Source organism: Drosophila virilis, chromosome 2, assembly GCF_030788295.1.
Source record: "Drosophila virilis strain 15010-1051.87 chromosome 2, Dvir_AGI_RSII-ME, whole genome shotgun sequence".
Classification (NCBI taxonomy): domain Eukaryota; kingdom Metazoa; phylum Arthropoda; class Insecta; order Diptera; family Drosophilidae; genus Drosophila; species Drosophila virilis.
In genome coordinates, this window is record NC_091544.1 from 32668440 (window position 1) to 32681014 (window position 12575).

The 12575-nt window shown below is 41.4% G+C and overlaps 3 protein-coding genes across 3 annotated transcripts; 2 read left to right on the top strand and 1 right to left on the bottom strand.

Moving 5' to 3' along the window:
* The first annotated feature begins 63 nt into the window (after window positions 1–63).
* LOC6632859 (18S rRNA (guanine-N(7))-methyltransferase) lies at window positions 64–1216 on the top strand. Its single transcript, XM_002056634.4, has 4 exons — window positions 64–223; window positions 280–317; window positions 376–941; window positions 999–1216. Exons 1-4 carry the CDS (start codon window positions 185–187, stop codon window positions 1184–1186), a joined length of 831 nt encoding a protein of 276 aa, XP_002056670.1. The 5' UTR covers window positions 64–184; the 3' UTR covers window positions 1187–1216.
* Window positions 1205–2075, bottom strand: LOC6632860 (dnaJ homolog subfamily C member 30, mitochondrial). Its single transcript, XM_002056635.4, has one exon. It carries the CDS (start codon window positions 1975–1977, stop codon window positions 1282–1284), a length of 696 nt encoding a protein of 231 aa, XP_002056671.1. The 5' UTR covers window positions 1978–2075; the 3' UTR covers window positions 1205–1281.
* Window positions 2076–5799: 3724 nt separating this feature from the next.
* Window positions 5800–9185, top strand: unc-45 (unc-45 myosin chaperone). Its single transcript, XM_002056636.4, has 3 exons — window positions 5800–6013; window positions 6082–7372; window positions 7435–9185. The coding sequence occupies exons 2-3, from the start codon at window positions 6097–6099 to the stop codon at window positions 9000–9002; spliced, it is 2844 nt and encodes a 947-aa protein (XP_002056672.1). The 5' UTR covers window positions 5800–6013; window positions 6082–6096; the 3' UTR covers window positions 9003–9185.
* The last annotated feature ends 3390 nt before the right edge of the window (window positions 9186–12575 follow it).

The window sequence follows — 12575 nt, forward strand, 5'->3', positions numbered from 1 at the left end:
TAGTCGTTGCTAGGCAAAACGATAGTAGGCACGACATATCGAAAGCGGACAGCTGTTTTGAACTATATGCATATCGATAACATTTAATTGCACGTGTTGCAATGTTTGGTTTTGTTTGATAGTTTGATTTAAATTTGTTTCTATTACGATCAGATAAATTGGAAAGCAAACAAAAACAAAAACAATGGCACGCAGACCAGAGCACTCGGCACCGCCAGAGATCGTAAGTCAAACGTTTACAAAATCAACATTTAAAATGACTTGTACTCTGTTTTACAGTTCTACAATGACGATGAAGCCAAGAAGTACTCCACAAAGTGAGTTTTCGGCGCTTTGTTTATCTGCACGTCATTTGTTTATTTGTTTCCTTATTAGCACACGCATAATTGAAATTCAGGTGGAAATGGCAGAACGTGCTCTGGAGCTGCTGGCGCTGCCGGATGACGACGAGCCACGTCTTATTTTAGACATTGGTTGTGGCTCTGGACTTTCGGGCAGCGTGCTCGAGGATAGCGAACACATCTGGATTGGCATTGATATATCCAAATCTATGCTCGATATTGCCGTCGAGCGCGAGGTAGCCGGCGATGTTATATTGGGTGACATGGGGGAGGGCATGCCCTTTAGGCCAGGCACCTTCGATGGCGCCATATCTATTTCGGCGCTGCAGTGGCTCTGCAATGCGGACAAATCTTATCACAATCCACACAAGCGCCTATTGAAATTCTTTAGCACATTATTCTCCTGCCTGACGCGCACGGCACGCGCTGTCTTTCAGTTTTATCCCGAGAATTCGGATCAAATTGAAATGGTGACGGCGCAGGCCATGAAGGCGGGCTTCTATGGCGGCCTAGTGGTTGATTATCCAAACTCGGCTAAGGCCAAGAAATACTATTTGGTGCTGATGACGGGCGGCTCCGCGGAACTGCCGAAGGCTTTAGGTAAATCGATATTCCATCAGAATGAATCATTTGTTTCATTTGTAATGTTATTGTTAGGCTCGCCGGAGGAGGAGCGCCGCATTAACTACATAAAGAAGCGCGATGCTTGCCGCGATGCACGCGGCAAGGCGCCCAAGAAATCACGCGATTGGATACTGGCTAAAAAGGAGCGTCGCCGTCGCCAGGGCCTCGAGACGCGTCCAGACACCAAGTACACGGCGCGTAAGCGCAGCGGTCGATTCTGAGGATTTTTAAATATACAGTTTAACGTACAATTTGCGTATTTATTTTAAACAGTTAAGCTTAAACCTATGCTAAAGTGAACTAGACTGCTTTTTGGCTACACCTCGTCCGTTGATGTGGCACTTGGTACTGCCTTCTGATCCTGATCTTGCTTGTAACGATCCTCCGCCCTGCGCTTGGGCGTATCGTACGATGTCTCAGCCATAAACATCAGGTACATGGCTATGCCCGCAAATATAAAGGCAAACATAACTAGATCATTTTCAATAGATATTCTACTCTGCTCCTTTTGCATACGCAATCGCTCGTGCTTGGCCTGCATCGTCTGGCGTCGTTCAAAGCTTTTGCCATAGTGTGCCCGACTCCATTCATCGAAATCGTAGATGGGCGTGCGTCCTTCAGCATCGGCCACCTTGGACTTCTTAAATCGAGACTTATAGAATTTGGTCTCTGCGTCATCTTCGACTTTTACTTCCACATCGGGTATATCCTGCGCGTACTGTGCACCGGCTGTATGCACAATGCCTTTGTCGTAGAGGCGTCGCAGTCGAAAATTGCCAAGTACCTCATAGGCCTGGCTGATCTCGCGAAACTTTTTGGCTGCGCTTTCGCTGCCCTTGTTGCGATCCGGATGGTAGATCATGGAGAGCTTATAATAAGCCGCCTTGATTTCGTTCTGTGTGGAGCGTTTGCCAATGCCCAGGGCATCGTAATGGTTGAGCTGCCATTGAGCGTGTGTTGTGTGCAGGCAGCGCGTTAGCAGGCGGCACAGCAGCTGGCCATGATGCAGCATGACTTGTAGGGACGCACGATAATAACTTATTATTACTTGTTATATCACATTATTTTGGTCAGCCAAACAAATACATGTGCGTCAAATTAGCGGCGGTGAGTTAGCGTCGAATTTTGGTACTTGGTATCGGAAAAGGAATCGGTCACTTTAAAATGCATTTATTTATGTTTTTAAGCACAAAACCAAATAAATTTAAATGCAGAATTGCAATAAATTAAATTATTTACTATCTATATTCATTTATTTTTGAATTTTAATTTATAATATGGGTAAACCAAGGCGTTAAAATATTAGCTTTTCACCATTCCATAAACATTTAAATTTAGGGACGATGGCCCCGAAAACCGCATATACACGATTAAAGCCTATAGTTTCTCCTACCCAACTGTGAAAATTTGATTAAAATCGTCGGTACCATTTTTAAGATATTTGGAAAAGAGTGCAACAACCCCCAAGTCAGCCCCATATAAAATGACCGCAAAAAATCAACCTTGTTTTCGAGCCCTTATTTCTTAGCTCAGAGACAATGGCCCTCAATGCACGGTATACCCTCTTGTAGATAGATATTTTAAGAAGCTTTAGGCACTAATTTTAAGTAAATGGACGGTACAGATTTTGAGAAAATTAATTAATTGTAAGCCAACCTCATATAGTTCATTCAAAAAGTCTATCGAACTGCTAGTTCCTACGTGAACTGAATCACTGCCTGGCATCAGTGTTGAACAATTTTGTACAGAACTGAGCGGGAACCAACTCAATTTGAATTATATGTAATCATGAAAAAATGGGAAGGACTCAAAGTAAATTAAATTAAAAAGTCAAAAAAAATTATATGAGAAGTATTAAGTCATACTTAATAGCGCAGTTTATGAAAAAAATGCAGTTTTCCAATTTTTTCTTTACATCCTATGTTAATGCAAAAAAACAACCTGGCAATATTATATATCATACTGTTAAATGGCGCCATATTTTAAACTTTATTATTTAATTTCTGCGAACGCGGCCCCAAATGCACGGTAGTTGTGCATATAGAGCACGATTTATCAATCATTTTGCTATTTATTTCATTAAAATCATCGGTACAGATTTTGAGAAATTCTCATTTTTCTATTTCTCTCATAACATCCTATGTTAATGCAAAAAAACAACCTGGCAATATTATATATCATACTGTTAAATGGCGCCATATTTTAAACTTTATTATTTAATTTCTGCGAACGCGGCCCCAAATGCACGGTAGTTGTGCATATAGAGCACGATTTATCAATCATTTTGCTATTTATTTCATTAAAATCATCGGTACAGATTTTGAGAAATTCTCATTTTTCTATTTCTCTCATAACATCCTATGTTAATGCAAAAAAACAACCTGGCAATATTATATATCATCTGTACCGATGATTTTAATGAAATAAATAGCAAAATGATTGATAAATCGTGCTCTATATGCACAACTACCGTGCATTTGGGGCCGCGTTCGCAGAAATTAAATAATAAAGTTTAAAATATGGCTGCCATTTAACAGTATGATATATAATATTGCCAGGTTGTTTTTTTGCATTAACATAGGATGTTATGAGAGAAATAGAAAAATGAGAATTTCTCAAAATCTGTACCGATGATTTTAATGAAATAAATAGCAAAATGATTGATAAATCGTGCTCTATATGCACAACTACCGTGCATTTGGGGCCGCGTTCGCAGAAATTAAATAATAAAGTTTAAAATATGGCTGCCATTTAACAGTATGATATATAATATTGCCAGGTTGTTTTTTTGCATTAACATAGGATGTTATGAGAGAAATAGAAAAATGAGAATTTCTCAAAATCTGTACCGATGATTTTAATGAAATAAATAGCAAAATGATTGATAAATCGTGCTCTATATGCACAACTACCGTGCATTTGGGGCCGCGTTCGCAGAAATTAAATAATAAAGTTTAAAATATGGCGCCATTTAACAGTTTGATATATAATATTGCCAGGTTGTTTTTTTGCATTAACATAGGATGTTATGAGAGAAATAGAAAAATGAGAATTTCTCAAAATCTGTACCGATGATTTTAATGAAATAAATAGCAAAATGATTGATAAATCGTGCTCTATATGCACAACTACCGTGCATTTGGGGCCGCGTTCGCAGAAATTAAATAATAAAGTTTAAAATATGGCTGCCATTTAACAGTATGATATATAATATTGCCAGGTTGTTTTTTTGCATTAACATAGGATGTTATGAGAGAAATAGAAAAATGAGAATTTCTCAAAATCTGTACCGATGATTTTAATGAAATAAATAGCAAAATGATTGATAAATCGTGCTCTATATGCACAACTACCGTGCATTTGGGGCCGCGTTCGCAGAAATTAAATAATAAAGTTTAAAATATGGCTGCCATTTAACAGTATGATATATAATATTGCCAGGTTGTTTTTTTGCATTAACATAGGATGTTATGAGAGAAATAGAAAAATGAGAATTTCTCAAAATCTGTACCGATGATTTTAATGAAATAAATAGCAAAATGATTGATAAATCGTGCTCTATATGCACAACTACCGTGCATTTGGGGCCGCGTTCGCAGAAATTAAATAATAAAGTTTAAAATATGGCGCCATTTAACAGTATGATATATAATATTGCCAGGTTGTTTTTTTGCATTAACATAGGATGTTATGAGAGAAATAGAAAAATGAGAATTTCTCAAAATCTGTACCGATGATTTTAATGAAATAAATAGCAAAATGATTGATAAATCGTGCTCTATATGCACAACTACCGTGCATTTGGGGCCGCGTTCGCAGAAATTAAATAATAAAGTTTAAAATATGGCGCCATTTAACAGTATGATATATAATATTGCCAGGTTGTTTTTTTGCATTAACATAGGATGTAAAGAAAAAATTGGAAAACTGCATTTTTTTCATAAACTGCGCTATTAAGTATGACTTAATACTTCTCATATAATTTTTTTTGACTTTTTAATTTAATTTACTTTGAGTCCTTCCCATTTTTTCATGATTACATATAATTCAAATTGAGTTGGTTCCCGCTCAGTTCTGTACAAAATTGTTCAACACTGATGCCAGGCAGTGATTCAGTTCACGTAGGAACTAGCAGTTCGATAGACTTTTTGAATGAACTATATGAGGTTGGCTTACAATTAATTAATTTTCTCAAAATCTGTACCGTCCATTTACTTAAAATTAGTGCCTAAAGCTTCTTAAAATATCTATCTACAAGAGGGTATACCGTGCATTGAGGGCCATTGTCTCTGAGCTAAGAAATAAGGGCTCGAAAACAAGGTTGATTTTTTGCGGTCATTTTATATGGGGCTGACTTGGGGGTTGTTGCACTCTTTTCCAAATATCTTAAAAATGGTACCGACGATTTTAATCAAATTTTCACAGTTGGGTAGGAGAAACTATAGGCTTTAATCGTGTATATGCGGTTTTCGGGGCCATCGTCCCTAAATTTAAATGTTTATGGAATGGTGAAAACCTAATATTTTAACCCCTTGGTTTACCCATATTATAAATTAAAATTCAAAAATAAATGAATATAGATAGTAAATAATTTAATTTATTGCAATTCTGCATTTAAATTTATTTGGTTTTGTGCTTAAAAACATAAATAAATGCATTTTAAAGTGACCGATTCCTTTTCCGATACCAAGTACCAAAATTCGACGCTAACTCACCGCCGCTAATTTGACGCACATAACAAATACACAGCTGCTTGCACCTGCACTCGATAGGCCTTATCGATTAACGATAAGTCACGATTACAGCTGTTTTGGCAACGCGAACATGCGAATGGCAATTTGAAAACTGTTGCTGCCGCTCGGCTATTTTTTTTCGGTTTTTCCTTTTGGACGTTATTTATATATAGAACGTTGGAGAGGTTGCTTGAAATTTTCAATACAGCGTGCTTGTTTTTCACATGTGTGTGTGTGTATGTGTGATCGAGAAGTTTCTGCAGCAATTGATTTGAGGCCAAACGGTATAAAAGAAGCGAAAAACAACCGAAAATTGTGAGTCACTCGCATTGCTATTAAAGCATCTGCACTGTGCATAGCTAAAATAATTGTTTTTCATTTAGAAATATTGTATAATCATGACCACTGACGATACCACCGCTGCCGCCGAAGCCATTAGTCACAAGGATAAAGGAAATGAGGCTTTCAAAGCCGCCAAATGGACGGATGCCGTGCAGGAGTACAGCGCCGCGATCAAGCTGGGCGCCAAGCATAAGGAACTGCCCGTATTCTATAAGAATCGTGCGGCTGCATATTTAAAGCTAGAGAAGTATACGGAGGCTGTAGACGATTGCAACGAGTCGCTGCGTCTGGGACCCAATGATCCCAAGGCGTTGTTCCGGCGCGCACAGGCTTACGAGGCATTGAACAAACCCGAGGAGGCGTATAAGGATGCTACGGCGCTGTTCAAAGCCGATCCAGGCAACAAATCTGTGCAGCCCATGCTGCAGCGCCTGCATCTGATTGTACAGGAGAATGCGGCGCGCAATGCACAAACCGCAACTAAGGTGAAGCAAATGATGGAGTTGGCCTTTGATTTTGCTGCGCCCATCGAGAAGCGGCGGTCGGGCGCCAATAATTTGGTGGTGCTGGCCAAAGAGCCCGCAGGCGCCGATTTGCTGTACAAGGAGCAGTGTGTCACGAAGATAGCCACGCTTGCCAAAGTGGAGAAGGACGAGGAAATCTACTTGAATATGGTGCGCGTGGTGGCCTCGCTGTGCGAGAACAGCGTGGAGCGCACCAAGGGCGTGCTCACCGAACTGGGCATACCCTGGTTTATGCGTGTGCTCGACCAGAAGCACGAGGATTGCGTCAGTACCGCACAGTTCTGTTTGCAGACCATCATCAATTCACTGTCCGGCCTCAAGAACAAGCCGGACGCCAAGCCAAACAAGGAGCTGTGTCAAAAGCATAACCGTGAGATTGATACGCTGCTCACGTGCCTGGTTTACAGTATTACGGATCGCACCATTTCGGGCAAGGCGCGCGATGCAGTCATTGAGCTGCTCACACGAAATGTCCACTACACGGCCCTGGAATGGGCAGAGCGTCTGGTGGAGATACGCGGTCTGTGTCGCCTGCTGGAGGTGTGTTCCGAGCTACAGGACTACAAATACGAGAGCGCCATGGATATTACCGCATCGTCGAGCACAATTGCCTCGGTGTGTCTGGCCCGCATCTACGAGAACATGTACTATGACGAGGCCAAGCTGCGTTTCACGGAACAAATTGATGAGTTTGTCAAGGACAAACTGCTCTCGCCCGATATGGAGTCCAAGGTGCGCGTGACCGTGGCCATTACGGCGCTGCTCAATGGTCCACTCGATGTGGGCAATCAAATTGTGGCCAGAGAAGGTGCGTATACTACCTTTTAATACTCCTTATTTTTATTTAGAAATTGTTTTTTTTTCTTTTAGGAATTCTGCAAATGATCCTGGCCATGGCTACCACGGATGACTTGCTGCAGCAGCGCGTGGCCTGCGAATGCCTTATAGCAGCCTCCTCGAAGAAGGACAAGGCGAAGGCTCTGTGCGAACAGGGCGTGGATATACTCAAGGGACTGTATCACTCCAAGAACGATGCCATTCGCGTGCGCGCCCTGGTCGGTCTGTGCAAGCTGGGCAGCTATGGCGGACAGGATGCGGCCATAAGACCATTTGGCGATGGCGCCGCTTTGAAGCTAGCCGAAGCTTGTCGCCGCTTTCTCATCAAACCCGGCAAGGACAAGGACATACGACGCTGGGCTGCCGATGGCTTGGCCTATCTAACGCTCGATGCGGAGTGCAAGGAGAAGCTGATCGAGGACAATGCATCCATACACGCGCTCATGGACTTGGCTCGCGCTGGGGATCAGTCGTGTCTGTACGGCGTTGTTACCACCTTTGTGAATCTGTGCAATGCCTACGAAAAGCAGGAGCTGGTGCCCGAAATGGTGGAGCTGGCCAAGTTTGCCAAACATCACATACCCGAGGAGCATGAGCTGGACGATGTGGATTTTGTGAACAAGCGCATAACCGTGCTGGCCAATGAGGGCATTACCACAGCGCTCTGTGCTCTGGCCAAGACCGAGAGCCACAACTCACAGGAGCTGATTGCCCGTGTGCTGAATGCCGTCTGCGGTCTGCAAGAGCTGCGCGGCAAGGTGGTGCAGGATGGAGGTGTAAAGGCACTTCTGCGCATGGCGCTGGAGGGCACGGAGAAGGGCAAACGGCATGCCAGCCAAGCGCTGGCACGCATCGGCATCACCATTAATCCGGAGGTGGCATTTAGCGGACAGCGTTCGCTTGATGTTATACGGCCGCTGTTGAATCTACTATATCAGGATTTCACGGCATTGGAGAACTTTGAGGCACTGATGGCGCTCACCAATTTGGCCAGCATGAATGAGAGCGTGCGTCAGCGCATTATCAAGGAGCAGGGCGTCTCCAAGATCGAGTTCTATTTAATGGAGGATCATTTGTATCTGACACGGGCCGCTGCCCAGTGCATATGCAATCTGGTCATGTCTGATGATGTGGTGAAAATGTTTGAGGGCGAGAACGACCGTGTCAAATTTCTGGCACTGCTCTGCGAGGATGAGGACGAGGAAACGGCCATGGCCTGCGCCGGCGCTCTGGCCATGCTCACCTCCGTCTCCACCAAGTGCTGTGCCAAGCTACTGAACATTGCCAGCTGGCTAAATATTCTTCATACGCTAATTGCCAATCCCAGTCCGTCCGTGCAGCATCGCGGCGTTGTTATCATACTCAATATGATCAATGCGGGTGCCGATATTGCCGCCAAACTCTTCGAAACGGACATCATGGAGCTGCTCAGCGGTCTCAGCCAGCTGCCCGACGAGGCGCGTGCCAAGGCGCGCGAGGTGGCCACCCAATGCCTGGCGGCTGCCGAACGCCAACGCATCATCGAGCGATCCGATGATGCCGAAATCCCAGACGTATTTGCCGAAAGTGCCAAAATCACCGAAATCGTCGATGATGATTGAGTTGCCTTTTACAGTAGCTTTTACATCTCATCCACTCTTTCATCTAACAATTCACCAGCGAGTCTTTCACTGTGTCACTTAATTTATTTTCGAATCACTTTCTTAAAGTGTACTTAAGCTTAATGTGTTTTTAATTCTGTACGAATTTATAATAAATTCAAAAAAATGTTTCGTTTAAAACAACTGCTTTTTATGCCCATTTAAAAATGGGTTAAAAGGGTATATTGCAAAATGTAAATGTATGTAACAGGCAGAAGGAACCATCTCCGACCCTATAAAGTTCTTGATCAACGTCTAGCCATGTCCGTCTGACCTGTCTGTCCGTCTGTCCTATAAACGAGCGCATAGCGCTAGCTGCATTTGGTGTTGGAATAAGAGGATTCAGGGTATCCCCTAGTCGGGAGCTACCGATTAGAATTTCGTACTGTTCTTTTTTTTTGGGACTGCAAACAGGCTCTGTACTGAATCGGTTCGAGTTTAGAACGAAAAATATTTGATTATAAAAATATTTTATTTAAATATAAAATAATACTTAATTATAAAAAAAAAAATATAAAACATTTAAAGTAATTTCTGATAATTTATATTTATTTTTAAGTAGAACCTCTTGTGAAGCTGAGACAAGTTTAAACGATTATCTAATTAAAATTAAAAAAAATGTTTATTTATTCGCAAACAGGCTGTGTATTGAACCGGTTCGAGTAAGAAACAACAAATATTTGACTTTAGAAACATTTTAAATAAATATAAAATTATTATAATAATATAATTCACTACGAATTTATAATAGATTCAAAAACGTATAAAATATTTAAAAAAGATAAAATATAAATATTTAATATTTAAAGTAATTTTTGATAATTTATATTTATATAGAACGCTTTAAAAGCTGAGGCAAGTTTAAAAGAATTGCTAAAATTAAGAAAAAAAGTTGAGTCTATTTCTATACGTTGACAGTCCCAACGATCTCAGAGACTATAACACCTGGGATCGAAAATTTTGGTATATAGATTCTTGTGATTCCAGTAATAGTTATATCTTAATATTATTATTATTCCTACATTATAAAAATGTAGTTTTGTTTCGTGCATACTTGAAATTCATATTTAATTTACTTGCCATAAATGTTAATCACAATTTGGTTGGACACAATTTTTGGTCAGGCACTTTATAAATACTGGGGGGAACCCCCAACAAGCTGCCGAGCAGTTGCTGCACACATTTTGGTATTGCTTTTTTTTGGCTCCATTGAGCAACTGGCGCTGCGTGGGCTGCCATTTTGGGGCAGGCGGCTGTTTTAATTTGATTTAATATCTCCAAAGCCCCACCACGCCGCCACCGTACATATATTAAATGCACTTAAGGACTTGGGGCGCATTTCATGCATTGTTAATGGCTTTAAGTCTTGGAGCAATAGCGATCCATGTGAGTTCACTTTGAATTGAGTTAAGAGCTCTTCAGATATTTTCCCACATTGCAGCTGACTGTCTGGCTCACAGGCTGGCTGACTATCTGACTGACTGACTGTATTCATTCCAACACTTAAACTGGCATTAGCCAGACTCGGAAGAAGTTCTAATGCAGAAATAATTGCACTGGCTGCCGCCAGTAGCTGCATCCTCCAGCCAACAGGCACATTCAGTACTTTTGTCTGTGGTTCTTTTCAAAATTGCTCAATTTCAATGAAATATTATTAAATAACTTAATGTAGCGTTAATTCATTTTGCTTTTCAAAAGAAAATAGCTGTAGTTTTAGCTGCATCCCCAATCCCAATCCCAAATCCCCAATCTGGGCATTAAGTTGTTAACTCAACTTGAGCTTAACGGCACTTAGCCATTGTATACCACATATATATGTATATATATATAGGTCCAAATATGACTTGGCACTTGGCCACACAGCGCCTGTCAACGGGATGAGTCCGTGTCAAGCAAGTTGATGGCTCTAGTGCTGAATGAATGACTGGGCGATACCCTGCAACCAGAGTCGTTCCTTAACTTCGCTTTTTGTAGGTTGATCTTCATGATATTTTCAGGGCATAAGTACCAAAGCTTAAGTATATATTTCTATAAATTTGTATAATCTGCTCGAGTCTATGGAAAATGGGAAAACCAATCGATATTTTAACACGAACAATTTTATTTTTATATTTGAGTCCACTGGGATTATAGTCTCTGAGCCGAACCGACGTACAGACATAGCTAGAGCAATAATACATATATATACATACATTATAAGGTATTTCGCCTGCTACATACATTTGCACAAAATCAATAAGCCCTTTCTAAGCATGTGCAATGGGTGCAGGGTATCAAAAGAGATTGGCAGACAGGTGCCGCGTTAACCCAATTGGACCTTTTGTTTGGCTCTGAGCCCTGGCCCGCCATGTGACAACTGATGAACGCTTGATATGCTCCTCTAGGCTTGCCGCACAATGCAAATGAAAGTGCAGCAAAGAAACCGCAAGCCGTTTAAGCAAATCACAAAGAGCACGTACTTTGATGGGCAGACTGTCATATCTAGGCTATGTGAGATACAATAGATATGGGTTCTACTTAAGTAGTTCGATTGAATTGCAGAGCATCAGCCATATTAAATAATGTTCAAATTCGCCCGCGTGTGTGGAAAATACGCTGACAACAATAGCAGAAAAAGATGAGCATAATTTCAATGATCTTTATTTAAATTCACTTGGGAGATTTCACGCTTCTCGCAAAAATCACGCCTCCAAGGTGAAAATTGAGGGTTAGAGAATTTGCAGGTGAAGTTTCGGACCCTTGTGAAAATAAATTTCAACCATGTTTCACACGTTTCGCAAAATCCACGTCGCAATGATGGAAAATGGTTTCTTTCGATCGATTTCAAACTCAACTTAAATAAAGCCTTAATAGATTCGTGTTTCAGTGATTTTGAAAATTCCACCAGCAACTATGGAAAATTGGTGGAAATGAGTGTATGAAACCTATTTTTAAAGATCTTTCAAAAATGCAATTGTAACTAAGCTGACATCCTCTGCTTCTTCACTCTGCTTACAGATATTATTTAGATCTTTGGCCACATATCTTGCGTGCTGTCCATCTCTCGGTCAGGTGTCAGTACACCCATATTACTATGCATTCTCGTCGGCGACTGGGTGTCAACCGGTCGCATTCCCCGATAATTAGCATGGACGGTGAACGCAAATGAAGGAGAGTGAAACCCATGAAGATGTGCTGGTAATATCAGCGCCCAGTTCCATAACGATCTTACATCAATTGTGAGTTCCGGCGGCGATCGATTGGACCGGACCACTTGCACTTTCAGCTCATGTGTGCGCTGGAAAAGCATTCTACTCGAACAACTTTCATCATGGTCTGGGCTACACTTTCGTCTTCCAAGCGGTCAGCCAGCCAGCCAGTCAGTCAGTCAGTCGGTTGGCCCGCGGCCTGGCCAGACGATGCAGCTCACTCGTGGCTTTGGCTTTGTAATTTGCATATTTTCCGCATCGCGCAGACGCGGCAACAACAACAACAAAAACATTGTCGGGCAGTTTATTAAACAAAATATTGACATGAAAATCGGCTTTCGATTTT

What these genes read in the sequence shown, in the direction of transcription:
- LOC6632859 (XM_002056634.4), top strand. Translation starts at nt 185, where the DNA reads ATGGCACGCAGACCAGAGCACTCGGCACCGCCAGAGATC. An exon ending in ACTCGGCACCGCCAGAGATC is followed by an intron (nt 224 to 279) that starts GTAAGTCAAACG and finishes TCTGTTTTACAG; the next exon opens with TTCTACAATGACGATGAAGC. An exon ending in GGAACTGCCGAAGGCTTTAG is followed by an intron (nt 942 to 998) that starts GTAAATCGATAT and finishes TGTTATTGTTAG; the next exon opens with GCTCGCCGGAGGAGGAGCGC.
- LOC6632860 (XM_002056635.4), bottom strand. Translation starts at nt 1,977, where the DNA reads ATGCTGCATCATGGCCAGCTGCTGTGCCGCCTGCTAACGCGCTGCCTG.
- unc-45 (XM_002056636.4), top strand. Translation starts at nt 6,097, where the DNA reads ATGACCACTGACGATACCACCGCTGCCGCCGAAGCCATTAGTCACAAG. An exon ending in TCAAATTGTGGCCAGAGAAG is followed by an intron (nt 7,373 to 7,434) that starts GTGCGTATACTA and finishes TTTTTCTTTTAG; the next exon opens with GAATTCTGCAAATGATCCTG.